At 43.9% G+C, this 26025-nt stretch overlaps 2 protein-coding genes across 6 annotated transcripts; one reads left to right on the top strand and one right to left on the bottom strand.

The window, feature by feature from the left end:
- Positions 1–1378: 1378 nt before the first annotated feature.
- On the bottom strand, positions 1379–18931 carry CLHC1 (clathrin heavy chain linker domain containing 1). Of its 5 annotated transcripts, none has more exons than XM_081904067.1 (12): positions 18910–18931; positions 16867–17134; positions 15507–15694; positions 13976–14109; positions 13495–13696; positions 11252–11370; positions 10079–10166; positions 8128–8234; positions 6398–6572; positions 4163–4365; positions 3105–3284; positions 1379–1709 (listed from the first exon to the last, which is right to left on the bottom strand). In XM_081904067.1, exons 2-12 carry the CDS (start codon positions 17047–17049, stop codon positions 1513–1515), a joined length of 1776 nt encoding a protein of 591 aa, XP_081760193.1. In that variant the 5' UTR covers positions 17050–17134; positions 18910–18931; the 3' UTR covers positions 1379–1512. The 5 variants fall into 5 exon arrangements, with proteins under 5 accessions (XP_081760193.1, XP_081760196.1, XP_081760195.1 ...); XM_081904070.1 differs by lacking the exon at positions 18910–18931 and adding an exon at positions 18710–18730; XM_081904069.1 differs by lacking the exon at positions 18910–18931 and adding an exon at positions 18544–18654.
- Positions 18932–19186: 255 nt separating this feature from the next.
- RPS27A (ribosomal protein S27a) lies at positions 19187–23475 on the top strand. The gene is made up of 6 exons (XM_081904524.1): positions 19187–19279; positions 19365–19429; positions 20779–20833; positions 21387–21472; positions 22700–22831; positions 23291–23475. Exons 2-6 carry the CDS (start codon positions 19382–19384, stop codon positions 23438–23440), a joined length of 471 nt encoding a protein of 156 aa, XP_081760650.1. The 5' UTR covers positions 19187–19279; positions 19365–19381; the 3' UTR covers positions 23441–23475.
- The last annotated feature ends 2550 nt before the right edge of the window (positions 23476–26025 follow it).

Here is a 26025-nt window from a genome sequence, read left to right as displayed (position 1 = left end):
GAGGAGGGGGAGGACGAGGAAGAGGAAGAAGAGGAAGAAGAGGAAGAAGAGGAAGAGGAAGAGGAAGAGGAAGAGGAAGAGGAAGAGGAAGAGGAAGAAGAAGAAGAAGAAGAAGAAGAAGAAGAAGAAGAAGAAGAAGAAGAAGAAATGGAGACAGGGTAAACTTGATGCTGGGGTTTCCAAAAGAAATGTATTGTGGGTGTCTTCAAGTGACTTCCGATTTGCCCAGCCTCCTCACCTAGGGATTAGCCCTCCTCACTGAATCCCAATGTGCCAGGACTGGCTGCAGTTACTGAAGAAAAAGTGCTGTTTGCACATGCTCAGGACTGCTCTTGCTTGCAATATTTTCATGAGTCCAAGGTGAAGGCGGGCAGGGGGAGAGGGAAATCATGCAGAGGGACGGCCCTTTATTTTTATTTTTTTACTTTTTACATTTATACGCCACCTCGTGCAAGGTCACGGTGGGCTGTATGGTTCTCCCTGTCCACTCACAAGAACAACCTTGCGAGGTTGACTGAGAGAGGGACTGGTTTACAGAAAAAGATAAAACAATAAAATTGTCACCCCCCAAAAATTATTATGGCCATAATTTAAAACATACAGAAAGATATATATACGAGTCCCAAAGCAAAAATTAAGCCTTTGGGAATAACTGCCATGCTTTTTGGCAGTAGCAACTATATTCCAAAAGTCAGATATTAACTCTACTTGGCTGGAGTCTGCTTTTTTTTAACAACAACAACCCCTTCACAAATGAATGATCCTGGCTGCATTTTCTTACAAAAAGCTTCTCTGATAAATTACATCTGCAATCCTAACTACCTGTTAGTTGGTCTCTAAGGTGCTACTGGAAGGTTTTTTGTTGTTGTTTTGATTACCTGGGAGTAGAGATGTTGGAGAAATAAAAAAAAACCACACCAAATGTTAGTCCTGTATGGCATGTGGGAAGGCCCTGAATACGTCTTTTGGCGTGGGTATTGTGTGAATGTGAGAGGGAGGGAGGGAGCATTTCAACCACTCGGCCCAGTGGCATAGGTGCTATTGTGCAAATATGGAATTTTTCAATTTGAAAAAATAGACCAAGTCATGTGGGCAGAAACTATTTCGGAAGCAGAAAAAGTTGGGTGACAAAAATGAAATTAGAGGAGAAATGAAGTGAAAATAATTTTAGTATGAACGTGAAACTCCATAACCATGAACTGCTAGCAACAGAGTCTTTAAACCTGCCCCAGGCTTTTTGCTATAACAGACTTAGCACAGCTACCCTTCTGGAACAAGTCTTATGTGAAACAAGGACGACGGTATCCAAAACCAAATCAAATACAGACTTCAAACAACACAGTCATATTTTGCCATGACAAACATCTCTCCCAATAAGGACAGGCACCCAGGTGTTTAATATGTTATTGTTTCTAAGAAGAAAGCACATTCACAAGTCAGGTTTTGTTGAGTCTTCACCCAGTTGAAGTGACTCTGGAGGCCAAGAGCTCCCCCGTGTGATTTGCAGGGAAATTACCAGAAAACGTGTTCCATTAACTTGGCATCCTCTGCACTATCAGGAATTTCAACCACTCCTGCTTGGGCAGCCAGGATCGTGATAAGAAACTTGGATAGTTTTTCTCTCCTCATACTCTGGCATATTTCAGCTATTTCCTTCCAGCCATCCACATTACATTCTTTATCCTTTACAATCATTTGTTCCAGCACATCTGTAACGACATTCAACAAAGAAAAATGTGAAACAAAGTCTTGCTGCTTTTCCTTTCTGCTTGAATCATGAGTCGTAAAAAACAGAAACAGGCATACCTTTGGATAGGATCCTAAATCCATTACAGGGCGATCTATACATGTCTATGAAGAAGCCCCACTGAGTTTGATGATATTTACTCTCAGTAAATTTGCATTCTTAAGGTTTCGCCCAAGATAGTATGCAAAGGATTGTAACCTAACATCGCAGAGGTCTGCACTGATGAACTGCAACCTATGCATGTTTTCTTGGGAGCAAGCCCCATTGGACTCAGACTGACTTTTGAGGAAACATAGGTTGGATTGCAAGGTTGAACTATGTCCCAGCAGACGTAAGATGCCAAGGTAGAGCAGGTCTTTAGAACAATGGCATTCATGTTAATATTATGTTTCAAAGCTTAAATCTTAAAGCTGGGGTAAAATGAAGCCATAAATAATTGCTACATTTAGTCACAGGTTAAACATGCTGACTTTTTAGACAGATTGTCCTCTATGAAAGGATGTTAACTGATTAGCTAACAGAGTTAATCCATCACATTTAGTAGAACATCTGCATCACATATCCAATTAAAGCACCTTTCCCCAACTTAAAAGGTAAAGGTAAAGGGACCCCTGACCATTAGGTCCAGTCGTGACCGACTCTGGGGTTGCGGCGCTCATCTCGCTTTATTGGCCAAGGGAGCCGGCGTACAGCTTCCGGGTCATGTGGCCAGCATGACTAAGCCACTTCTGGCGAACCAGAGCAGCGCACAGAAACGCCGTTAACCTTCCCGCCAGAGCAGGAAGGTTATCTACTTGCACTTTGGCGTGCTTTCGAACTGCTAGGTTGGCAGCAGCAGAGACCAAGCAACAGGAGCTCACCCCGTCGCGGGGATTCGAACCGCCGACCTTCTGATTGGCAAGTCCTAGGCTCTGTGGTTTACCTGGTGTCTTCCAAATTTTTTGAACTACAATGGCTTGGGCTGATGAGAGTCAGGACTCCAAAACATCTAGAGGGCACCATCCGGGGAATTAAAGGATCTTGGAAGCAAAAACATGATCTTAACTGCTGTTAATTTGGCGTATAGCATTGGTGGCCAGTATTTTGGACAAGTGTGCAACAAATGAAGCCCATGGTATGAAGGCCAAAAACAGACATGGCAGTGGGAGACCTGTGATCAGATCTCTCACTTGTTTTTAAAAGTTTAATTGAAGCTGAGAGCAGCCCCTGCTCCTGCTTAAAATCTTCCACCTGTCGCCATCCACTACTTACCCTTGTGAGGCCAAACATACCTGCAATGTACAGGTGCCTGTAGATATGGGATAAATTGCAAGTACATGCAGTGACATTTCTACTGAAAAAACCCAGCTGTGCTCACCCCTGCCTTCCTTGGAAATATCTTCCAACAATCGTACGCAAATGACTTTGTGTTCCGTGTCGATGAGTGTCAGGACTGTTTCCCCGAGGGACAAGAAGGGTGGATGCCCATTCCACTCTTGAGTTAGGCAGCGCATGAGTTCTACATTTGGGCAATGTTGCAGTAGGAAGATATAGTCTTCTGAAACCAAACAGGAATTACATTAGAAAGACCATCTGAAAACAATACAATCAATCATGCCAGTAAGTGGGGCACGAGGCGCACAAAGTGTCTCCAGTTCTTTGCTGACAAGAAGAGATCTGCCATATTTAAAAAGGCAAGATGGACTTTAGGATCACATGGATGGACAGCAAATGAACTATTTTCCATGTAGATCTAATGCTTGTTTCAAACCATAAGCAATAGAGAGAGGGGAAGAGCCATAATCACTTTCTCTTTCTCACACACAGAGCATTGCAAAAGTGTTTGAAGATAGCTGAGAAGCATTTCTTCATTCAACATACAGTGGTACCTCAGGTTAAGTACTTAATTCGTTCCGGAGGTCTGTACTTAACCTGAAACTGTTCTTAACCTGAAGCACCATTTTAGCTAATGGGGCCTTCTGCTGCCACGCCGCCAGAGCCCAATTTCTGTTCTCATCCTGAAGCAAAGTTCTTAACTTGAAGCACTATTTGTGGGTTAGCGGAGTCTGTAACCTGAAGCATATGTAACCTGAAGCGTATGTAACCTGAGGTACCACTGGAAAATAGCACATGTAATTAAGGCCTGAAAAAGCAGCTACTTGATGCATCATCACCATCCATCCCCAACATTTGAGATCACGAGGGGAAGTCCTTTTCTGGATTTCCTGGCTTCTGGAGTCAGGCATGTGAGCTATAAGGAACAGGGCCTTCTAAGTATTAGTGCTGTTCTTGTGAAACTCCTTGCTGAAGGATGCTCACTAGGCTCTTTCACTTGCCACTTTTCAGAAGATGATTAAGATTTAAACAGGTCTTTGGTTAATTTCACTGCTGTCGTGGTTGCAGTGAGATATAAATTAACAAGGCTTGGGAATCTACCTCTTGGAAAGCGTTTGCATTGCTGAAGGTAATCCATGGCTCCGTAGATCTGTCCTTGTTTGCACAAGCACAGGGCGGCTTTTTTGTGCGCTCCACATTCAAGGTAGACAATCTGAGCCAAAGCGTAGCACTGGGACTCACTGTGCTTATCCATCTGTGCATAATTGAAGATTGCATCGCCGGCTTCCTCACAGAATGCCAGTCTAGGGGAAACAAGAGCAATTAAACATTCTAGGGACTTATCAGGCTTTGGGGTATTGTGAAGGATTTCAATGTGGAATAATTGAAATATTGATACCTAGGATCATTTTGGAACTCACTTTGACTTTAGACTTAGTGGCGGGGCAGAGTAACTAATATAAAATATTATAATAATACAATAACAATTTATAATCTAAGTGATGCAAAGTAAAAAAAGAAAGGAACAGGAAGAGAAAACAAGGAATTGAGAAAAGTCTTGCTCATAAGGCAATGTTGGTGTAGGACTCTCTCTGCACATTCCAGGAGTTTGAGCATTACCCAAATGATTCCCATGCTGGGAAAGTAACTTCTGAGATTCTGCTCAGGTGCTTCCTGTTGACCACAAATCTGCTTGCTCCCCCACTGCCACTCGCATGCTGCCTCTGCCTCACTTTCTTCTCATCCTGGCCTATAAAAGGTAAAGGTAAAGGTACCCCTGACCATTAGGTCCAGTCATGACTGACTCTGGGGTTGTGCGCTCATCTCACTCTATAGGCCGAGGGAGCCGGCATTTGTCCGCAGACAGCTTCCGGGTCATGTGGCCAGCATGACTAAGCCGCTTCTGGCAAACCAGAGCAGCACACGGAAACACCGTTTACCTTCCCGCCAGAGCAGTACCTATTTATCTACTTGCACTTCGTGCTTTTGAACTGCTAGGTTGGCAAGAGCAGGGACTAAGCAATGGGAGCTCACCCTGTCGCAGGGATTCGAACCGCCGATCTTCTGATCGGCAAGCCCTAGGCTCTGTGGTTTAACCCACAGCGCCACCCGCGTCCCTAAAAAATAAACAGAGGTGACTCCTCCTGTGCTCAGCCCCAATGCAGTTGGGTCTGATAGAGCCAGGCTGCCTCAGTTTCAGAGTTAACTCTTCACATTTTGAGAATTGTTGTCCACAGAAGTACAATCAGCAGGAGCATCAGTAACGCATCTGGATCTGCTTTCTTTGGAGCCAGATCACTGGTTCGCATGGCCTAGCAGACCTGTGCAGAATGGGGGGCAGCCAAGTATACTTTATTGCAGGTATTAATATTGTGCAGTTTGAAGCAATAGGATGAATTAAAAACTGGTTCCTCTTGCAATAAAAATTGTCCAGACCCAAAATATGGTTTCAAAGCTTTACTAAAAGAATTTTCTTCAAACAGATAAAAATACAAAAAATGATACAGTGGTACCTCGGGTTGAGAACTTAATTTGTTCCAGAGGTCTGTTCTTTACCTGAAACCGTTCTTAACCTGAGGCACGCTTTCGCTAATGGGACGTCCCACTGCCGCCCTGCCACCACCACACAATTTCCGTTCTCATCCCGAGGCAAAGTTCTTAACCTGAGATACTACCTCCGGGGTAGCGGAGTTTGTAAACCCGAGGTGTTTGTAACCCGAGGTACCACTGTACATCCAAATAGTTGCATACCAAATGGGCCTGAAATCAAAGGTTTGTCTATCTCCACAGCCTCCATTACAGCCTGGAGCTGTTTTCTCTCCAGGAGAGAGAGACTTCATTAGCACACCTTTGTCTTCGGTGGCTTGAGAGAACAAAAGGCACCCTCAAAATGGCAATTTGCAACTGAATATCCCTTCCATGTGGTGTAAAGTTAAACACCATGTAAGAGAGCCAGTAGGTAGACATCAACAGGTAATTGTCAACCTGGTGGCACTTAGAGAGCTCCTAGTACAGCTCAATGGAATTTCCCATGCCCTTTTAGCAATACACATACAGTGTGATTTTCTGTTTCAATGTGCAATTAAACAATTATACTTAACACACTTACCCGGGCCTCAGAGGGCTAAGATGGCTGTGGGGAAGGAGAGCCAGGGGCCTGCTAGACTGTCATGGTAAGAACAAGACTCCTGCCCCCAGGCTTCAGACAAGCTCTGAATGGGCCTGTGGCCCAGTATTGCCTACTCTGAGGCTCCCCAGAGGGCTTTCCAGCATAAAAAGCACATGCTCTATCACTGAGCTATGAGCCCTCCTTGGATGCTCCGAGTGGCCACTTACCTGTGCATGGTGACCCAGTGCATCACCAGGTCTAACCGTTTCTCATTCAAGGCACACTGGATGGCTTCAGCTACCAAATGGCTTGAAAGTGGCTGCTTAGTAGCTATGCATGTGCTTATTAGAGCTTCGCAGTACATGAGCAGAGGGAGAACCTTCCCTTTGATTGGGCCAACACCTGAAAGGGGAAGTCAGTAAGTTTAAAAAAAAAAAAAATTAAGCAAGCTATGGAAGATAGGAGTGCCTGGCGTGCTCTGGTCCATGGGGTCACGAAGAGTCGGACACGAGTAAACAACTAAACAACAACAACAACATGCTTTTGCTTGGTCATTTTTCTTCTCTGCACTGCTGATTCCTCCTCAGTTCAGATTCTCCACTAAAGGAGCCTTAATTCGAACCTTGGATTTATATAATTGCTTGATCTTAGGGCTGTTAAGATTTAAAGAAATGAGGAAAATCTCAGAGAGGAGAAGGGAGGGGGGAAACAAGTTGTGGAAAGTGAGGAATGGTGGGTTTAAAAGGACAGAGGGACAAATATATTTAGCTAGCTATCAGTTTTAATTTTTTTATCCAGCGCAATCACAAAGCAAGGTAGCAACCAGGAATATTTTAAAAATTGCATTTTAATACCACAGGCTTTGATGAGACTTCAGGTGTAAAGAAATCTGAGAAAATATATCTACATAATGTTCTAACCTGCAACTACTTGGGGTGCTCTTTTGGTTGATTCTGTCTGTTTGGCTGTCAGAGTCTTGTAGTACCTTACAGAATCAGAAAATTGAAAGCTACCTCAAAAGCCCCTTCCAGTGCAGAAAATCTTCTGCTACAGCATCCCTGATAGGTTGGCTATTCAGTGTCTGCTACTGAGAGTATCTCTCTGCACTCTTTTAAAAATAGTCTAACCTGACATACTAATTATGCTACTCAGAGCACTGTATTGATTGATCTAAAACAGGAAAGTCATATAAACCTTAAATATTAATGAATGTATTATGACATAAGCATTTGTAGGCTAGACTCCACTTTATCAGATGCAGGAAGTGTTGTCCATGAAATCTCATACCTAATAAATGTTAGTTGTTAAGGTGCTTTAAGTGGTTTGTGCTACAAGAAACAACACGGCTAGAGGAAGTTAGCTGATCTAAGAAACTGCAAGGGAGAAGGACCACATCCGAGGATCTCCCTCATTAACATCCTTTCAGCACCAGACATAAACTTCTCTCTTCATCCAAGTATTTAAAAGGCTATGGTAAATGTCCTTTTTATTGCTGGTTTCTGCTCCTAAAGGTTTGCTATTTTGCTGGATCTGTTTATGGGTCACTAAAATTATTGCTGCAATGTGTTTCATTTGCTTTTATGCTATGCCTTATTAATAAATTTTTGTAAGCAGTTTAGAAATTTATATATACCGTATTTTTGGCTCCATAAGGCTCACTTTTTCCCTCCTAAAAAGCAAGAGGAAATGTGTGTGCGTCTTAGGGAGCGAATGCAGGCTACACAGCTACCACAGAAGCCAGAACAGCAAGAGGAATTGCTGCTTTCACTGCACAGCGATCCCTCTTGCTGTTCTGGCTTCTGAGATTCAGAATTATTTTTTTCTTGTTTTCCTCCTCCAAAAACTAGGTGCGTCTTGTGGTCTGGTGCATCTTATTTCGCTTTATAGAGCGAAAAATACGGTATATCTATTGAGTGACTAATAACTCATATACATACATACATACATACATACATACCCCTAAATTTCTCCATGGTTTCTTCATTGTGGAGGATTCCTCTTGGACAGTTTGCTGCATATATTGCAGCAGCCTCAAACTGACTACGGGAAAACAATTCATTGAACCTGGCACAGGTTAAAGAACATAAAGGTTCAAAGGCACAGGCAGTGGATGCGAAAACAATTCCATGCTTGGCAGTGGATGTACACCAGCCAGACACAACCCCAGAAGCTGTGTAACATGGGTATGATAGTCAAACTAGAAATACATAGCAAGATGCTCTTCTTTCATGTTCTTGCTATGTTGCTGTGCACAGCAAGACAGTTGTGGTGAGGAGCAAACTATCTCTTTCCAGCCTGCTGACCCCATTTTTATCTGTTTTATTTATTCAATTTGTATACCACCCACAGGGCAATTCACAACATAAAAATACAAAATGAGTACATAAAATATATAACAAAAACCAACACAAACAAACAAAAAACCCTCCCACAAACCCATTTAAAAAGGACATAAAATGTTAATCAGCCCCTGGTTAAAGAGAAATGTCTTCACCAGGCACCTAAGGATATTTAATGAAGGTGGCAAGCAATAAGCTCTGGGGAGAGCATTCCACAAATAGGGAGCCACTGCAGAAAAGGCCCGTTCTCATATTGCCACCCTCCAGGCCTCTCACAGAGGAGGCACACGAAGAAGGGCCTCTGCATAACCCCACTCTGAGGTTTTGTGTAGATGTTAAATAAATGGGAGGGGTCCGTGGAGAAGTAAGAGGGAAGTGAAACAGTGAAATGACGCTTTCTCATCTGAAAACCATCTCTCTGGTTCCATTAGCCTTTTTGGTTATGGCTCTCCTAAGAATCCATTTCTCCAGCAAACCCTTGCCCAAAGACACCATTTGCTTCTCTCCTTCCCTGCACCTCCATTTTCCTCATACGCTTACATCAATTCCTGACCTTATTCTCTCCCAGTGTCTTGCCTATCCAAGATCTCTGGGGCAGCCCATGCTAATGACTAACTTTGGCCCTCAAATACTTCTGTGTATTAAGGAATAGAAGAAGCAGTTCTGTTTGGCACAGCCAACTGGTAAGGGATACTCTTTGCTTCCTGCTCCATCTCCCCAGTTCTGTTTTTCCCTGCAGTTTTGCTGGCTGTGTATGCCATGTCCCCATCTGTGTGGGATGTATTATTACTAGAGCAGTCAAGTACAACATTTTCCTGTTGCCTAGAATGGACACACAGGGGAATGTGGCTCCAGACAAGGAGGACTTCCTGTCATACCTGTGTGGAGCTTCCTCCCCGTGTGTGACCAGGTAGATGACCCTAACTGACCAGATAAAAGGGTTGGCCACACAACCATCTCTCTCTTGAACTCTTAGTCTCTTACTTTTGGAGTCTTGTGGCTCTTAGCCAGCGCATGGCTCAACCTTCACGTAGGTTGTAGCCCACAAGCAGAAAGTCTGAGATGTAGCTCAGACTTCTTTTTACTGTAACCACAAGATAAAGCATGCCTTCAGATTACTGCTGTGAACTGAATGCGAGTAAAACTTTATTCTTACTTTTAAAGAAGACTGTGTCGTGTTATTATTATTTTAAGGGGGAAATAAAGGGAAAACTTACCAGGAACAATCCAGACTGGATTGCTTAATTAAAGGATTCTAATGAATCATCAACTTGCTTCCAATATGTTGCAAAGGGAATGTGTTCTGCTGTTTACTCACTAGCGTGAGTGAGGAAGGATAGTATCAAAACAATATATCCTCTCCTACCTTCCTTAATGTTCCCACAATCTGCACACCAAGAATGTGTCACAGAGGGGAGCGGGGAGACTGCTTGTGTCCACTGCTGCAGCTGTCAGAAGATCTCCACTGTACTGCTGCTCTATGTTCAGTCGAGGAGTCTAATGACCGCAATGTGCTTGATGTGCTAGTTGTGGCGGGCACAGACTAAAGGGCATGCTCCATCACCTTACCTTTCAATGTATTCAATCAGGTCTTCAGCCTCTTTGCTTTTGCTGGGGTCATGTTCAAATACGCTGGAAATGCTGCTGGCAAGTGTATCTGAATAGAGAAAGCCACCCATAGCAAGTTACCATTTTACACTCTCAGAAAACAGAACCACCAGGAACCACAGGTTTACATCACTTTTAGTATTACTTTAAATGATATGGCTTCTTGTAGTTTGGTGAAAGTGCTGAGAATTCTGTTTAGAGAGCTCTACTCTGCACCGCAGAATTACATTTCCCAGGGTTCTCAGGGGAGAGGAACGTCTGTTAAACTAATTTTGGCCAATAGCGAATGTGTGCCCAAAGACATCGCCAGCTGTTTTCCAAAGACTGTGCAGCATTCAGAAGTGACATAGTCTCTGTTCAAAAGGCTTACAGTTTGCAGTGGGCAGGAAAGACAGGAATGAGAGGTGTGGACTGGATGTAGTAGAGAAGTAAGGGGAGGTCAGCTGGAGACGATGGAACATGAAAGGTGAAGTTAGGGTGGTTCAGGAAAGGGTTTGCTAGCACATGAGTCAAAGAAAAGAGTGCAGGAAAGGAATCAGCTTGAGCATAAGGTGTAGCTTGTCGGAATTCTCCAGAGATATAAATTTGAAAACTGACAAATAATGATGCCGGAGCATTCCAATGAAAACAGAAATGAGAGCAGAAGTTGCCCATGTTCTCTTATTTGTCCCATGTGTCCAGAAGCAAAAACAATCCAGTGAATACAATCGGCTGTTTTCTTCAATCTGCACATGATACATAATTGATTATGTTTCCTCTCATTTGCACAGTGTTTCCTTTGCAGCGAAATGAATGGGGCAGAATAACATAATGACAAATTTATTTTACATAAGTTACATAATTACATAAATTATGCAGTTTCACCTCAGCAGACAGCAAGAAGAGGAACTGCAGCAGTGTTGCATGTGATAGGAAGAATGAGCTAGAACGGATCAGAGGCTGAAAGATTGGCATAAGGGGAAGATAATGGGCAAAAGGCAAGCCCTGCTTTGGCAAATAATTTAAAAAGGAAAGGGAACGTTAGCATTGCCACATGGATCAATTGTTTCAGCATGCATCACAGACAAATGTTCTTCCCTGTCCTCCTTTGATGGCTTGCTGTTGGATGGCAAAATCTGAACTCGTATATTTTACCTTTTGAAAGTTTCTCATTTTCTATCATTTGAAAGATGAGCTGGTGCAAGGTTTCTAAACTCCTGTCTGAACTCTCCCAGATAGTCACAATGTTGACAAACTGTGATAGTCGATAAAAGCTACAAAGGAGAGAATAGTGCGTGAAACTGGCTGCCTGGCTGTGGCTCATCAAAAGGCTCTTGTTAGTGATTCTTCCTAAATTTCTCTTTTCCCCCAACCACACCTTTATTCTTATCATCTTGCTCCCTTTAGTCTTCAAAACACAGGACTTGAGTTTTCTTTGCTACAGACCTTTCCCACTGCATGTTCCTTCATCAAGTGGCTCACAATTTGGGATTATCTGAATACTGAAATGCAGTTCTCCAGCCAAGTAATGTGTACAAATATATCTATATATCTATAAATCTCTGTATAAATCCTTATCTCTCTCCAATTTTTGATGCAAAGATAAACACATTGTCATAATTTGTAAATCAGTAATACTCCTGGCTAGTTTCTAACAGAGACCAACCCAAACCTCCTTTGAACAGCGCTGGAGAGGTGCTGGATTTGGCAGAGGTTGTTTGACAAGAAGATGCTGGGGAACTGAACCAGGGCCTAAGTGCTGTTGGTCCTCCCCATTAAATGAAATGAATGTCACTATGTTCTAGTTGAGAACTACTGATCCATCTGCCTGGTACTAGCCTAACTATATGGCTTAGGTCAAAGCTATCTGTAAAGGTAAAGGGACCCCTGACCATTAGGTACAGTCGTGACCGACTCTGGGGTTGTGGCGCTCATCTCGCTTTATTGGCCAAGGGAGCCGGTGTACAGCTTCCGGGTCATGTGGCCAGCATGACTAAGCCACTTCTGGCGAACCAGAGCAGTGCATGGAACCAGAGCAGAGCAGTGCATGGAAACCTTCCCGCCAGAGCGGTACCTATTTATCTACTTGCACTTTGATGTACTTTCAAACTGCTAGGTTGGCAGGAACAGTGACCGAGCAACAGGAGCTCACCCCGTTGCGGGGATTCGAACTGCCAACCTTCCGATCAGCAAGTCCTAGGCTCTGTGGTTTAACCCACAGTGCCAACCGCGTCCCAAAAATGGGCATTGCAATCTTCAGAGGGAGTCTTACTACCTTCACGAGCACACCCGGTGAAGATGCAGGACAGACTTTCTCAGTGGCTGCTCCTAGTCTTTGGGACTCTCTTCCTAGGCAAACTACATTGTCTCCCTTTCTTGTTATCCTCCCACTGGCAGGTAAAGCGTTATTATGATTATTATTATGATTATTATTATGATTATTATTATGATTATTATTATTATAGCAGGCTTTTAGGAAGTGACTGGTTTTTAAGGAAAGGGCTCTGTACTATTTTTTACTATCTGCATTCTAGAAGATACTTTTTAACATTAATTCCTCAGTTGGTTTAATTGCCTTTGAAAGATAACCCTTTATATGTTTTCAGCTCTGTCCATTTTATCTGTATTTGCTTTAATTTTTGTGTGCCTCCTTGAGTTCTGGCAGAAAAGGTGAGATACAAATACAGTCAAACCTCGGTTGTTGAACGTAATCTGTCCCGGAAGCCCATTCGGCTTCTGAAATGTTCAGCAACCGAGGCACAGCTTCTGATTGGCTGCAGGAGCACTCAAGCAGAAGCCACATCAGATGTTTGGCTTCCAAAAAATGTTTTAAAACTGGAACAATTACTTCCGGGTTTTTGGCATTCGGAAGCCGGAATGTTCCAAAATGGAGGCTTTTGGGTACCAAGGTTTGACTGTAAATAAAAGTGTAAAAATAATAACAACTCTGTGTGTGTGTGTACCTACCAGAGGTTGAATTAATAACTACAGTGGTACCTCGTGTTATGGACAGGATCTGTTCCGGAGGCCCATCTGTAACATAAAATGCCTGCAACTCAAAGCACTGCGTCTGTACAGGCGCGCTTTGGCGCTTCTGCGCATGCGCGAGCGGCGAAACCCGGAAGTAACCCGTTCCGATACTTCCGGGTTGCCGCGGAACATAATGCAAAAAGACGCAACATGAAGCAGACGCAACACAAGGTATGACCGTATTAGGCATTCCGCCTCTGGGATCTAAGCCATGATCCAGCCTGATTATGAGGTCTGTACCTAGAGAGGACTGCATTGCTACTGCAGCTCCAAAATTGAGGAGTGTGGTAGAGGTTGAAAGAAATAATACCCTGCAGAGCTCTTTTAAATACAAGGTAAATTTCATGTTGCAAGGGGGATCATTATACCAAAACTTCAGCAGCTCATTCTGTTTTTCAGCCTCATTTCTCTGGATAAGGGCATGGTTGAGGTCCTCTTCAATGTCTACAGTGTTCTCCAGGGGGATGTACTTTGTCAACATGTCTTCCTTCAGGTCCCTCACCCTCTGTTGGAGGTGAGCCAGGTGGACAGAAAGGGCATTGATGTCGAGAGAATCTTTCATGCTGATGCCTGTTGGGAAAGGAGGAGCATAGGTTCCGGTGAACTCGCAGCTGTGATAGCACACCGATTACCTGGAAATTCAACTTTGTTAAAACAAAATCAAAGCTGTGGTCATTTTTCATTAGATTCAATTTTCTCAAAGTCAAGTGTGACAATGCTAAATTGCATTACTTGATTTTCCTTCATTGAAATCCACAAGACTTAAGTGAAAAGTCTGTAACTATGGCCAGCTCATGCTCCAAATTTAAGAGAAACTTGATTGCTATATTAAAGAGAGCTGCTTCTCACCTGGAATGAGGATGGCAGGGTTGATTGTCTTGGTCGGGATTGGAGAGTCTTTTGCAGAGGATGTCTGCCTTAATGCTCTTACTTTCTGTATCAAGTTTGTGATTCTTTCAGAATTTTTCTCAATTGTTTTTATCCTGAGAAAAGAAACAGTCATTGAAACATTAATCCAGCCTCTCTTGTGTAAGTGGCTTTCATGTTCAAAGACACCCCCACCCATTCTGACATGTGCCACCTTGTGGGGGCCACATGGCAATGATGGGCGGGGCCAGAGGCAAAAGTGAAGGGGGAATAATTGTTACTCTTACCTTTGCACAGTAGGTGAAATTTCAATCATGCAAAACCAGAGATTTCTACATACACATCTCTTGATTCAGGCAAGCAAAGGAGCATTATTTCTGTTCAAGGGCATATTGTTGCCAGGGAAAAGGACTAGAGGAGATTGGAGGGCAGGGACATTGAGGAGCAGTGCTTTTATTTCTAAAAAAAAATGTTTAGGGGTGCTCTCATTTTCCTACTCATATGGAAATACTGCCCCTCAATGAGGCCAAACTTAGATTCACAAAATGTTTAGGGGTATGCGTCCCCCCGCAAAAAAAGCACTGGTGAGGAGAGCAGCCTCGGGACAGTTCCAAGGGTCAGGCAGAGAAGCCTGGAGGTCTGCATTTTGCCCTGTGCTGGATTTCTTCAGTAAGTACACCAATGGGATGTCTGAGGCAACTTTACTTAATCAAACAGAACAGTGGTTGCGGGGGAACCCACAAACATGGAGTCCACAGGCCTATAAATTACAAAGGCATTCCTTCGCCTTACATACCCTCCAACATTTCTCCGATGGAAATAGGAATGTCCTATTCAAGACAACTTACCAAAAAAAACCCCAACCCACAGCAGATTAAAAACAATAAAGAGCAGGGGGTTTGGGGGAGGGAGGGGAGAGACATTTTATAAATAAAGCATATCAGTAGACAGTAAACTAAATAACAAGCCACCAAAGGCTCTGACTGAAAAATATGCTTGCCAGGACAGAATTCTCAAGAGCTTGTTTAAAAGTAGACTAGGAAAATTATCCTAAATTTTAAAAGAAAGCATTGTTTGCTGCTTTTACTTGACTTTTCTTCCCCAAGAGCTTGCCACTGTACTCTGAAGAGTTGCAGTTTCACTATTTTCTTGTGTGGCTTTGAAGCTACACCATACATTTAAAGCACTCATACCACTTAAATAGGCATAGCTCACCCTAAAGAATCCCAGCTATAATTCTTGGCACCCATAACAATCTACAGTTCCCAGGATTCTTTGTGGGGAACCCATGACAGTTCAAGTGGTGTTAAGAGTACTTTAAATGTATATTCTTCAGAAAACTAGACTGAAACACGATTCGTGAAAAATAGGACACTAAACCGCACATAGTTAAAAGTTTTTAACCCCATTTTACTAAGTCCATGCTGTTGTGCTACAGACTTGCTCAAAAATATGCTATGAAAGGCCATCCACCCCACCTCCTGTACTTAACAGTTGCCAAAGAGGTCCTTACTTTTCTTTCAGCTGACTAATTCTGTTCTTATAATACATGAGAGTTGTAGACTCGCAGGCTAAAATCTTTAATTTCCCATGAAGATAAAAGGCATTCTGTTGGCCCTTCTTTATTGCTTCTATGAAGGCATCATATTCCTGCTTGATTGTAGTGAGGATATTCTTGTACGCATTAGCATGCTCTATTATCTGTGTCAATAATATAGAGGCTGGTCATTTGCTTTCCCTGCTTTATAACACACTAGTTATGAACAAGATTCATTCCACAATCTCTGAAAGACCCCTCCTTGCCAGGTCAGACCAAAGCAGCCTTCCCCCTTCCATATATGGCAGATAATTGCTTGTTAGTGTGGTGCCTGAGGTTCCCAGTGTGTCCACCAGTACCTCCTAGGGCACCTGCGAAAGGTCTAAGTAAATATCCCCTCAAAAATCTACACTACATGTGAGACTCCTTGTTATTCCTGCTGTCTTCACTGCTTAAGTCTCTCCTACGTTGAGCTCCCTTAAACATGCCCACATTTCACTGAATGCCAGGATTGGACAGCCACCCTCCCATCTGTTCTGAAAAGAGGATAGGTGCAAAAAGAGCTTCTCTCCATGAGCAAACATGTGGAGAAAGGGCCGGTGTAGATGCCTCTCCCCACCAACACCACATTGATGGACTGGCTACATGTCACTAAGACACCTATTTAGTTTGTTTGTTTGTTTGCTATTTTACACATTCCAGGACTAAGACCCGGTATGATGAAGCCTAGCTCAATCGCAAAATGTTCATATCCATATTAGTAGTGATTAACACAGGCCCAGTAGATTCCTTGGCAAATGCCACTGGGAATAGGTACAGGATATTTATTATTATTTATTGAATTTATATACCGTCCTATACCCAAAGGTCTCAGGGCGGATCACAGGATAGTAGCTAACAGGATGGACCATGAACCAGACTGGCTGCTGTTTTTCAGCCTCATAGGAACATAGGAAGTGGACTCAGACTGAGTCATGCCATTGGTTTCTCTTGCTCATTATCATTTACACTGACGAGCAGTGACCCTCCACAGTTTCAGACAGGTCCCACCTGGAGATGCCAGGGACTGAATCTGGGATCTTCCTTCATGCAGAGCAGATTTATGATCTCCTCAGTCCTCCCACATGCAATATGGGGGGATAATACTACTGATCTACCTTACAGGGTTGCTGTAAAAATGGGTGGGAAACATTTTGCACATTTAAGAAGTCCTATATAACGCTGCACATTATTATTTTGCCACTGATTTCAGTGAAAGTCAGAATACGTTCCCAAACTCCCAAGATTGCACCCATTTGTCTTGAAAAGCGAAATGTTCTTAGCAATGCTTGGTTACCATTTCAAACACATTTCTGTATATTATGTAATACTCCTCAGCCAGTCCTTGCTCAGTACAGCCCACTTTCTCGATTTCTGAGTGGATATAACTCTGGATGCTCTCCAGAAATTCCTTCTCCGCCTCAGGGATGATAGGAGGCAACACTGAGCACTTTCTTGCCTTGACACTGGCAGCTTTCATGACGGAGGAGCAGCTAAGCTTCTACTGCAGACAAAAGTTGAGAATTCCCAGCTGTTTCTTTCGACCGAAACACTTCAGTCAAAATCTAAAAGAAAAAAGTGACAGGGACACTGTTGAAATAATTTTGAACTTTTCTGGCCTGTCTCGCTGTCTTCAGTGGGACTTATTCGCAGATAAACTGGTGCTGGTCTGGATGCAGAATCAAGCATCTCACTGTGGAATAGTCATGTTAAATTCATCTTTGCGCAAGTATGCAGTAGCAGTGTCCTTTGTGAGGCTGGTCCAAAGGCTGCAACTACTGCAGACAGCAGCAACTAGTTTGCTTGCTGGGCAAACTACAGCCAGTGTGAAACACCATGCTTCTGGGATGTGCAACAGCCAATCTGCTACTGGGCCAAGTTCAAGGTCCTGGTACTAGCATGTCAAACCCTCCAAGTGTCCCCATTTTCCAGGGTTTACAGAAGCTGTCCCGGTTTATGATTTGATCCCAGAATGTTCCGTTTTTCCTTAGGACGTCTCTATTTTCATCGCATAAATGTTAGAGGTTATGCGACCCCCCAAGGCAAGGTAATAAGTAACTATACAAAGTTTAGAAGACATCTGAAGGTGCCCTGTATAGAGAAGGGTTTCTTTTTAAATGTTTAATATTTCATCATGTTTTTATATATGTTGGAAGCCACCTAGAGTGGCTAGGGCAAGCCAGTCAGATGGGTGGGGCATAAATAATATAATTATTCTGATTATGGAATAGGATGCCCCTATTTTCATTGGAGAAATGTTGGAGGGTATGGTAAGGCCCTATGCAACTTGGGACCTGGATACTTGCAAAACTGTCTCATCAGACCTTGCACATCCATTAGGTCTTTATAGGCCAAACTGCCATGGAGATCAGCGAGGAAGGAGTGTAACTCCATTAGCCCCGTCCCATGAGGATCCTAAGTGCCGACAAGACCCACTGACTGTGTGGAAGGTCCCCAGGTTTGATCCCCAACATCTCCAGTTAAGGCCGGGACAGGAATCCTGTCCAGCTGCTGCCAGTTTGTGTAGGCAATACTGAACTAGACAGACCATTGGCCCAATTCTCCTCTGTAAGGCAGCTTCCTGTGATGTAGCTGCCGTTTCTAGAAAGCCAGAGCTGTGCCACATCTGTAAGAATTAGGTTGTTTAGTGTGGCAGCACACACACTTTGGAACTCCCTGCCTCATGATACCAGGCAGGCGCCTTCACTGTATTCGTTTCGGCGCCTGAGGAAAACATTTTGGTTATCCAGATTACAGTCTGCATGAGTTTTAATTTGTTGCAGTCTATTCTGCGGCAGGTTTCACCCTCTGCGTGTTTTAAATGATGGACGTGGTTTTCTTATTTTTCTGCCTTTTTGAGGCTTTTTTCCCTAGTCGGCAAGCACAAACGTTTATGAAATAAGCAGAACTTGTGCCCACACTTGCTTTTCCCTCTCCTCCCTACCAAATCACTTTTCCTCATAAGTTGCCATGCCTTTTTATGAGGGGAGACTGCGTGAACCTGAGGGCAGGGACCATCTCAGAGATCACGTTGGTAAGCTTCTTTGGGAGCCTATTTTGGGCCAATGGGCGGTGTAGAAATAATTAATATAAATACGGCCCAGGATATTATGTGGAGGGGGGAGGTCCTTCAGAATTACAATGGAAATGGGGTTTCTGCCTCACACTGAGGGCAGAAATGGCAGAAACCCCATTCCCATTGTAATTCTGAAGGACCTCCTTTTAACAACGCGCGCAAAAAGCGCCTCTTCTTTCCCTCAGCTGAGGGAGCCAACTGCCAACCGGCCCCGCCCCGCCCCTTTTGCCCCTTAGCCCCGCCCCCCTGCCCCAGCGGACTCACCCAGGAGCCAACTGTCGGCAAGCAACCAAGCTGAGCTAAATCACTAAGCAAGGCGCAGGTTGCGTGGGTGGATTCGGAGCGGTGCATGCTGGGAAAGGTAGCTCCCCCTCCCTCCCCGCGTGCCCACTTAAGCCTACAACTCCCAAGAGCCCTTTCGCCACCGGATCAACCGAGGACGCGCCCGCCTTTAAAAACTACCGCTCCCGTCATACCTCCTCATACGTTCCAGGCGGCGGTGCACGACGGGAGTTGCAGTCCTTTCCTCAGCTAGCGTTTTCCTCTCTTCCTTCCGCTCCCCAGCCTTGGAAACCCCGTGCGCGGCCGAGCGGGTTCTCTTTCCGGCGTCCGCCATTCCGGGAGCGGGTCGTTGGTGAGTGGCTGCTCAGTGCGGGGCCTGCTTCTCCGTTTCCCTCAGCCTTCCTTCGCCTCATTTCTCGCTCTCGTTGCTTCCTCAGGTCCGACGGCCGCCGCCATGCAGATCTTCGTGAAAACCCTGACGGGGAAAACCATCACCCTCGAGGTGAGGGAGGGAAGAAAGAAAGCATATGAGGGGTTCAGAGCAAGGCCTCTTCGCCTCGTGTCCCCAGAGTTGGGCTTCCAGGCCTTTCTTCCCCCTCCCGGTAGTTTGTGGCCTAGAGGGAAATGGCGGGTTTTGCGTAGTTCCATTCCGCCCCCTGCTCCCTCCCAAAAAGGGGGAAAAAGGGGGGGGAGGAAAGCCTCTGGTTCATAGAATCGTAGTGCATAGCTGTCAATTTTTACCTTTTTTAAAGGGAAAATTCCTTATTCCGAATAGGATTCCTCGCAAGAAAAGGGAAAAGTTGAGAGCTATGGTAGAGTGGGAATGGGGTCCCCTCGGGGTCATCTAGTCCAACCCCCTGCAATGCAGGAATCTCAACTAGATCACCCGTGACATGGCCACCCAGCCTCTGCTTAAAAACCTCCAAGGAAGGAGGAAAGCCCACCACCTCCCGATCAGAAAGGTCTTGACTGATGTTGGGTCAGAATCTCCTTTCTTGAATCCGTTGATTTGGGTCCTTAGACCAAGCTGATATATTTATGTATTATGCATATATATTATGGATGATATATTTATGAAGATGGCTATCCCATCTCTTTTCCGAGCTCAAAGGCCTTGTAACCCACCCACCCGTTTTTGCGTTAACTAAAGACCACAACAGTTCCATCACAGCATGCTGCTTCTGGTTGTGCAGTTGGTGTGTGGGCACGGTGACTAGTAGTCATTGATAGCCCTTGTTTTTCATGTCTTTATCTAATCTGCTTTTAAAGCTGCCTAAATTGGTGGCCGTCACTGCCACTGGGTATGGGGCGCTATATAAATTAAATTAATAATGTGAATGCACTTTGTTATCTCCTCCCTTGCCCCCATCCCATGTCCTCACAATAATATCTGAACAAAGAACCCAGGCAGCAGAATAATATAGCACCTTCTTTGCCTCTACTATTTGCTGTTGCTGAAAGGAAAGGTTTGAGGAGATGTGTATTCTTTCCATTCTAGCCTGGTGATGGCAAGGGAGACAGCTGACAAGCCAAGCACCAACATTTTCCTACCATTTTATCTCTGTGCTGTGAAAAACTTTGTCTCCTGTATGTTAAAACTGCTGTTAAAAGTACAGGAGCAGGATTGGTGTTTGTATGCTGCTACAGAGAATATGACAAGAACTCAATGTTTGGTTTGTTAACCAACATTATCTTGTCCATGGCTGTATGTGTATTTTGAGAATTGCTAGTCTAATCTGTCACTGAGCTAATATGCATGTACTGTTCTGATGCCTGGTTGGGAGCAGTAATGAATTTATAACTATTTTAAGTCTGTAACACAATTCAATGGTGACTTATTTTTATAAACAGGTTGAACCATCTGATACTATAGAAAATGTCAAAGCCAAGATTCAGGATAAGGAAGGTAGGTGTTGCTTTTGTTTTGGAACTTGTGGTTTTAAAATTATTCTACTATGGAGTAAAGTTTCCTTGCTAGAATTCTCTGTTTACCTGTACCATTCTTTTCCATCAAATTTGGTCTTCAAGGAGGTCATATAATGATGCTTGCAGAGTCAATTCAGTATGCTGCAGCAAACAGGATACAGTTAGGAATGATGCCTTCTTTATTTAAAAATAAAATAAAAGCTAGCAAGTCTAATTGGGGTACATGTAGAATGAGGCTTATTTTGCTTTCCCCAAAAGGATAATAAATAAATGGAAAAACACTTTTTAAAAAAAGCATAAATGCCTAAGTAGCTAGTCTAGAACAAAAAGGTGTTTATTGACATAATCGGAAACTAAATAATGTGTCTTAACATAAATTACATGGCATGAATACATTGAGAGAAAGGCATGTTAGACTGGTTTTAATCTATTGTAAATTGCCCTGGTACTTTCTAGAGCTGCAAGGCCATTTTAAAATGTTCTTATAAATAACTGAATCAATTACTCATACTCCACCATTATTCCTCTATTAGGAATTCCTCCTGATCAACAGCGATTGATTTTTGCTGGGAAGCAATTGGAAGATGGGCGCACTCTGTCTGATTATAACATTCAAAAGGTATGTACTAAGTGTTCTAATATCCCGAATATCAGAAGTTGTGCTGACCTGATCAAATATGAGGTGAGCGTAGCAAACTTGGATTTGAAAAGCACAGTAGGTTGCATCCAGCAGTGTTGCTCAGCACATGGTAAGAGTTCTATCAGCAGAGTGGAGAGGGATCAATTTTCTGCTCCCTCTTCTGCACCCCACATTCCCATTGCAGCTACTCTGGAGGGTTGGGAGACCTTCTACAGATCTATTCATACACTGTTTCCCATCCAAGGATTCCGGAGCAGTTTCTTGGATCAATCCATCAACCTCTGATGGATGATTTAGAAGGATTGGGTCCTGCATCACTTTCGCTGCGCATGTGTGCCAGTATCCATACTCTGCAGAGTTACATCTTAATGCAGCTTCTTCCGTGGAAGCGTCTTTGGGGTTGAAGGTACACACAATAGGCAATAAACACTCATGGACGCCATAAAGATTCAGTCGAGTGTAGAAGTTTACTTGACAGGCATAAATGCATATTGGTAGCAAATATATACAGACATTCACCACTACCATGGTCATGGCATGCTCAGAGTCCAGCAAGAGTCCAAGACTCACTCTCTCTGCTTCTCTCACCGCAAGGCGCAAGCAAGAGACTCACAAGAAGTTGCACAGAACCATTGTTATCAGCACTTCTTGTCACACTGTGTATGTCCAAAGAACAGTTCCCACAGAAAAAGTCCTTGCATAGATAAAACAATCTCTGCCTTCTGCTGCTTCTTCAAACTTCTCTGTTCTTCTCTGTTTCTGGAATAAATTATTCTCTCTCACACACACACAATATCCAGCACAATTCACAGAATTTGGGTGTGTCTGCAGAGGGCTTCAGGGGGAGTTGCTTCTCACACAAGCCCATCTAGTTGCTGGGCACAACTCCATTTAATGCAACCCAATGACTTCTGTAGTATTTCCCAGTCATTGAGATTATTTCCAGTCTATTTAGCGCATCAGCAAAGTGCCAGTTATGTGCTTTGGTATTTTATCCATTTGCTACTCTTATCTCACTCTTCCTTAAAAGAGCACAGGGTGGCAGTCTGGGAGGTAGGCTGGGCTAAGCGACTTGTCCAGGGCTATTAGCTTCGTGGCTGAGCAGAGCACCTATATTTTGGTTTCTTGTGTCCGTCCCAACTCCTAACGGTTGCATGACTACAGCTGTCAAAATTTTTGTGTCCTTTGTTTGCTTTCTAAAACTAGGAGTCGACCCTTCACCTTGTGCTGAGACTTCGTGGTGGAGCAAAGAAGAGGAAGAAGAAGTCTTACACCACTCCTAAGAAGAATAAGCATAAGCGAAAGAAGGTGAAACTCGCTGTCCTTAAGTACTATAAGGTAAGAGCAACTTCATGCGGGAATTGACATACTGGGTCAGCGGTAACTAATTGCCTATGAAGAGTTTGCGGGTTCTTGCTAGATACAGATTCTTTCTACTGATGGCTGTTTCTGCATTTAGTTAGAATGCCAGCATGAGCCTGTCTTCTGGTGACAAGTGTAACCTTTAAGTCTGTTTGGAAATAATGCATGAGCACAACTGATTAATAGTACTGGTTAGGGCATTTAGTTATGCTGAATTGTTGGTGGGGAGCATAAGTTATTTTCTTGCATTTAATGCTTAAACGACAAATATGGTCACCCCACTCGACTAAATTTTGTCAGGGTTGAGAATGTAACCTTAAATGATAGTGTTTCTAAAAATTGCAAGCAGTGGTGGTCTGGATTGCATAAGTCAAGCTTCCATATTTTCAGGGGAGATGGAAAATGCAATACGATTTAAAGCCTTTCTTCTTGCAGGTGGATGAGAATGGGAAAATCAGCCGCCTGCGGCGCGAGTGTCCCTCTGAGGAATGTGGGGCTGGAGTATTCATGGCTAGCCACTTTGACAGACATTACTGTGGCAAGTGCTGCTTGACATACTGCTTCAACAAACCAGAAGACAAGTAAATGTGTCTATTGTAATAAATAAAAGTTGCTTTAAATTCTGCTGTGTTTTTTCTGGTTACATGAGTGTTCAAAGCAGGGGTTCTAACATGTTTGCTAAATGGACCACAGAGGAGGGGAAAGTAGATAAATGGAAGACATGGGGCTACTCATGAGCATTGCTGATAAGAGGAGGAGTCTGGATTTGATATCCCGCTTTATCACTACCCTAAGGAGTCTCAAAGCGGCTAACATTCTCCTTTCCCTTCCCCCCCCCCCACAACAAACACTCTATGAGGTGAGTGAGGCTGAGAGACTTCAGAGAAGTGTGACTGGTCCAAGGTCACCCAGCAGCTGCATGTGGAGGAGCGGGGAATCGAACCCGGTTAACCAGATTACGAGTCCACCGCTCTTAAACACTACACCACACGGGCTCCTTTGTAAGAAACTTCAGTGAAAGCCCTGTCTCATATCTGTTAAAAATTGAAGCTACTTTAGAGCCAGCCCTTTGTGCAGTTCTTGACCAGTACAAACGCTCTTGCTTGCTTTGTTTCATTGAATAATACAATTGTAGAGTTGGAAGGGACACTGAGGATCATCTACTCCAACTCTCTGCAATGTAGGAATCTCAACTAAAGCATGCAGCTGGCCCGTATGGGGATTGAGCTCACGACCTCGGCATTACCGCCACCACGCTCTGACCACCTGAACTGCCTTGTAACTTACCTGTTTAGTATGAAATACTTGCTCTGATCCAAAAATGAGATAGTACAAATTACCTTTTATCTATTCCAAATGGCCCCTTTTTTACAGAAAATGAGGGCAATTGTTTCTGTTATAGTACATAAGCAGAGATACAGCTCTTGCTTTATTTTGCATACATTGCGTGGAATGCAACATTGCACTCTTCTAGTCATTCTCTGTAAGTGTTTCATATTGGCAGCTGGAACAATCTAGAGTCACTTGGGTGGGGGGAGGACAGAAGTCCTGTTGCAGAAATTGTTAGAGAGGGTTGCTGCTCATTGGGTTGGTCAGGTGAATCCAACAGGGCCTACAGCAGAGACTGCGGCATATTTTTTCTTGCTTGCTTTTTTTTGGGGGGGGGGTCTTGTGATTGCCTAGTTTCCACACCTTGAAGTCAGAAACTTTAAAAAACAAAAACAAATTAAGATTATTAGGCCTGCTGCATTTTATGGCCCATTTCTAATATAGTTGGGTGGGACAGAAAAAAACTAAAACATAGCAATACTGATTCTAAAGTATGGATTCATGATGGAAAAAGTACAGTGGTACCACGGTTTACAAACACTTCAGGCTACAGACTCTGCTAACCCAGAAATAGTTCCTCGGGTTAAGAACTTTGCTTCAGGATGAGAACAGAAATTGCGTGGTGGCGGCAGGAGGCCCCGTTAGCTAAAGTGGTGCTTCAGGTTAAGAACAGTTTCAGGTTCAGAACAGACCTTCAGAATGAAGTTCTTAACCTGAGGTACCACTGTATGAGGTTTCTTGCCATCACTAGTTCCCTCTCCAAACCTGGAATGATGGAAGACCTTGTTCCATGGAGCAGCGGGCTACCAACCTTTTTGTCCCTCTGGGTACTATTATCCACACCACAATGTGTTCTGACTACAATAAAATGCTATAAAGTATCATTTTAGGAATAGGAGGGAAGTATCTTTCTGGGCTGACGAGATGCTTTGTGATGTCTCGGCACCATGTTGACATCCCTTGCTTAGACACTAAATACCAAGGTAAAGGGGACCCCTGAGCATTAGGTCCAGTCGCGGCCAACTCTGGGGTTGCAGCGCTCCTCTCACTTTATTGGCCAAGGGAGCCGGTGTACAGCTTCCGGGACATATGGCCAGCATGACTAAGCCACTTCTGGCGAACCAGAGTAGCGCACGGAAATGCCGTTTACCTTCCTGCTGGACCTATTTATCTACTTGCACTTTGATGTGCTTTTGAACTGCTTGGTTGGCAGGAGCAGGGACCGAGCAACGGGAGCTCACCCTGTTGGGATTCGAACCGCCGACCTTGATTGGCAAATCCTAGGCTCTGTGGTTCAACCCACAGCGCCACCCGCGTCTCCAATACCTATTTCACAACCATGGGGGGAGGGGGAGGGAGAGATGCCATAGCTGCTATCATTCACCCAGCACAATCTGAGCATGGAGTCTTGAGGAAGAAGGGGCATACGATTCTCGTAAAGCGTTGCAGGAATTGACTCCCAACGATCATGAAAATGTGTTTCCAGTTTGAAATACATAGGGAGTCATGAGAATCCTGTTCATCCCCTGGAAGCGCACAAAGGTAGCAGCAGCTTAGCTTTACCTTCAACATACATACTGAATGCGGCATGTAGGTAGAAATACTACCTTCATGTGGTTCTTGAATTCGTGGCAAGCTGGCGCTGGCCCTGTAATCCCCTCATGTAATTTCAATGTGTGAGGGAATTTGTCTGTACTCCCAAACTGATTTGAATAATAGCTTGGCACACATATCTGCAGTGACAGATCCTCACATAGTTAACAAGTACTTAGATCTGTTCAGCAAAATGTATTATTTTGGCACAGCCTATGACACAAGTTTCAGGATGCTCCTATTGTAAT

Source organism: Podarcis melisellensis, assembly GCF_964234715.1.
Source record: "Podarcis melisellensis genome assembly, chromosome: 3".
NCBI lineage: Eukaryota > Metazoa > Chordata > Lepidosauria > Squamata > Lacertidae > Podarcis > Podarcis melisellensis.
This window is presented reverse-complemented; position numbering and strand designations above follow the sequence as displayed.

Bases quoted from the DNA above. Each gene is read 5' to 3' on its own strand.
- RPS27A (XM_081904524.1), top strand. From the start codon at position 19,382: ATGCAGATCTTCGTGAAAACCCTGACGGGGAAAACCATCACCCTCGAG. The intron at 20,834-21,386 runs GTAGGTGTTGCT...TTCCTCTATTAG, and splicing joins CAAGATTCAGGATAAGGAAG to GAATTCCTCCTGATCAACAG. The intron at 21,473-22,699 runs GTATGTACTAAG...TTCTAAAACTAG, and splicing joins CTGATTATAACATTCAAAAG to GAGTCGACCCTTCACCTTGT.
- CLHC1 (XM_081904067.1), bottom strand. From the start codon at position 17,049: ATGAAAGCTGCCAGTGTCAAGGCAAGAAAGTGCTCAGTGTTGCCTCCT. The intron at 6,573-8,127 runs GTATGTATGTAT...TTCCCCTTTCAG, and splicing joins AACCATGGAGAAATTTAGGG to GTGTTGGCCCAATCAAAGGG. The intron at 3,285-4,162 runs GTAGATTCCCAA...GTTTGGTTTCAG, and splicing joins ATGCAAACGCTTTCCAAGAG to AAGACTATATCTTCCTACTG.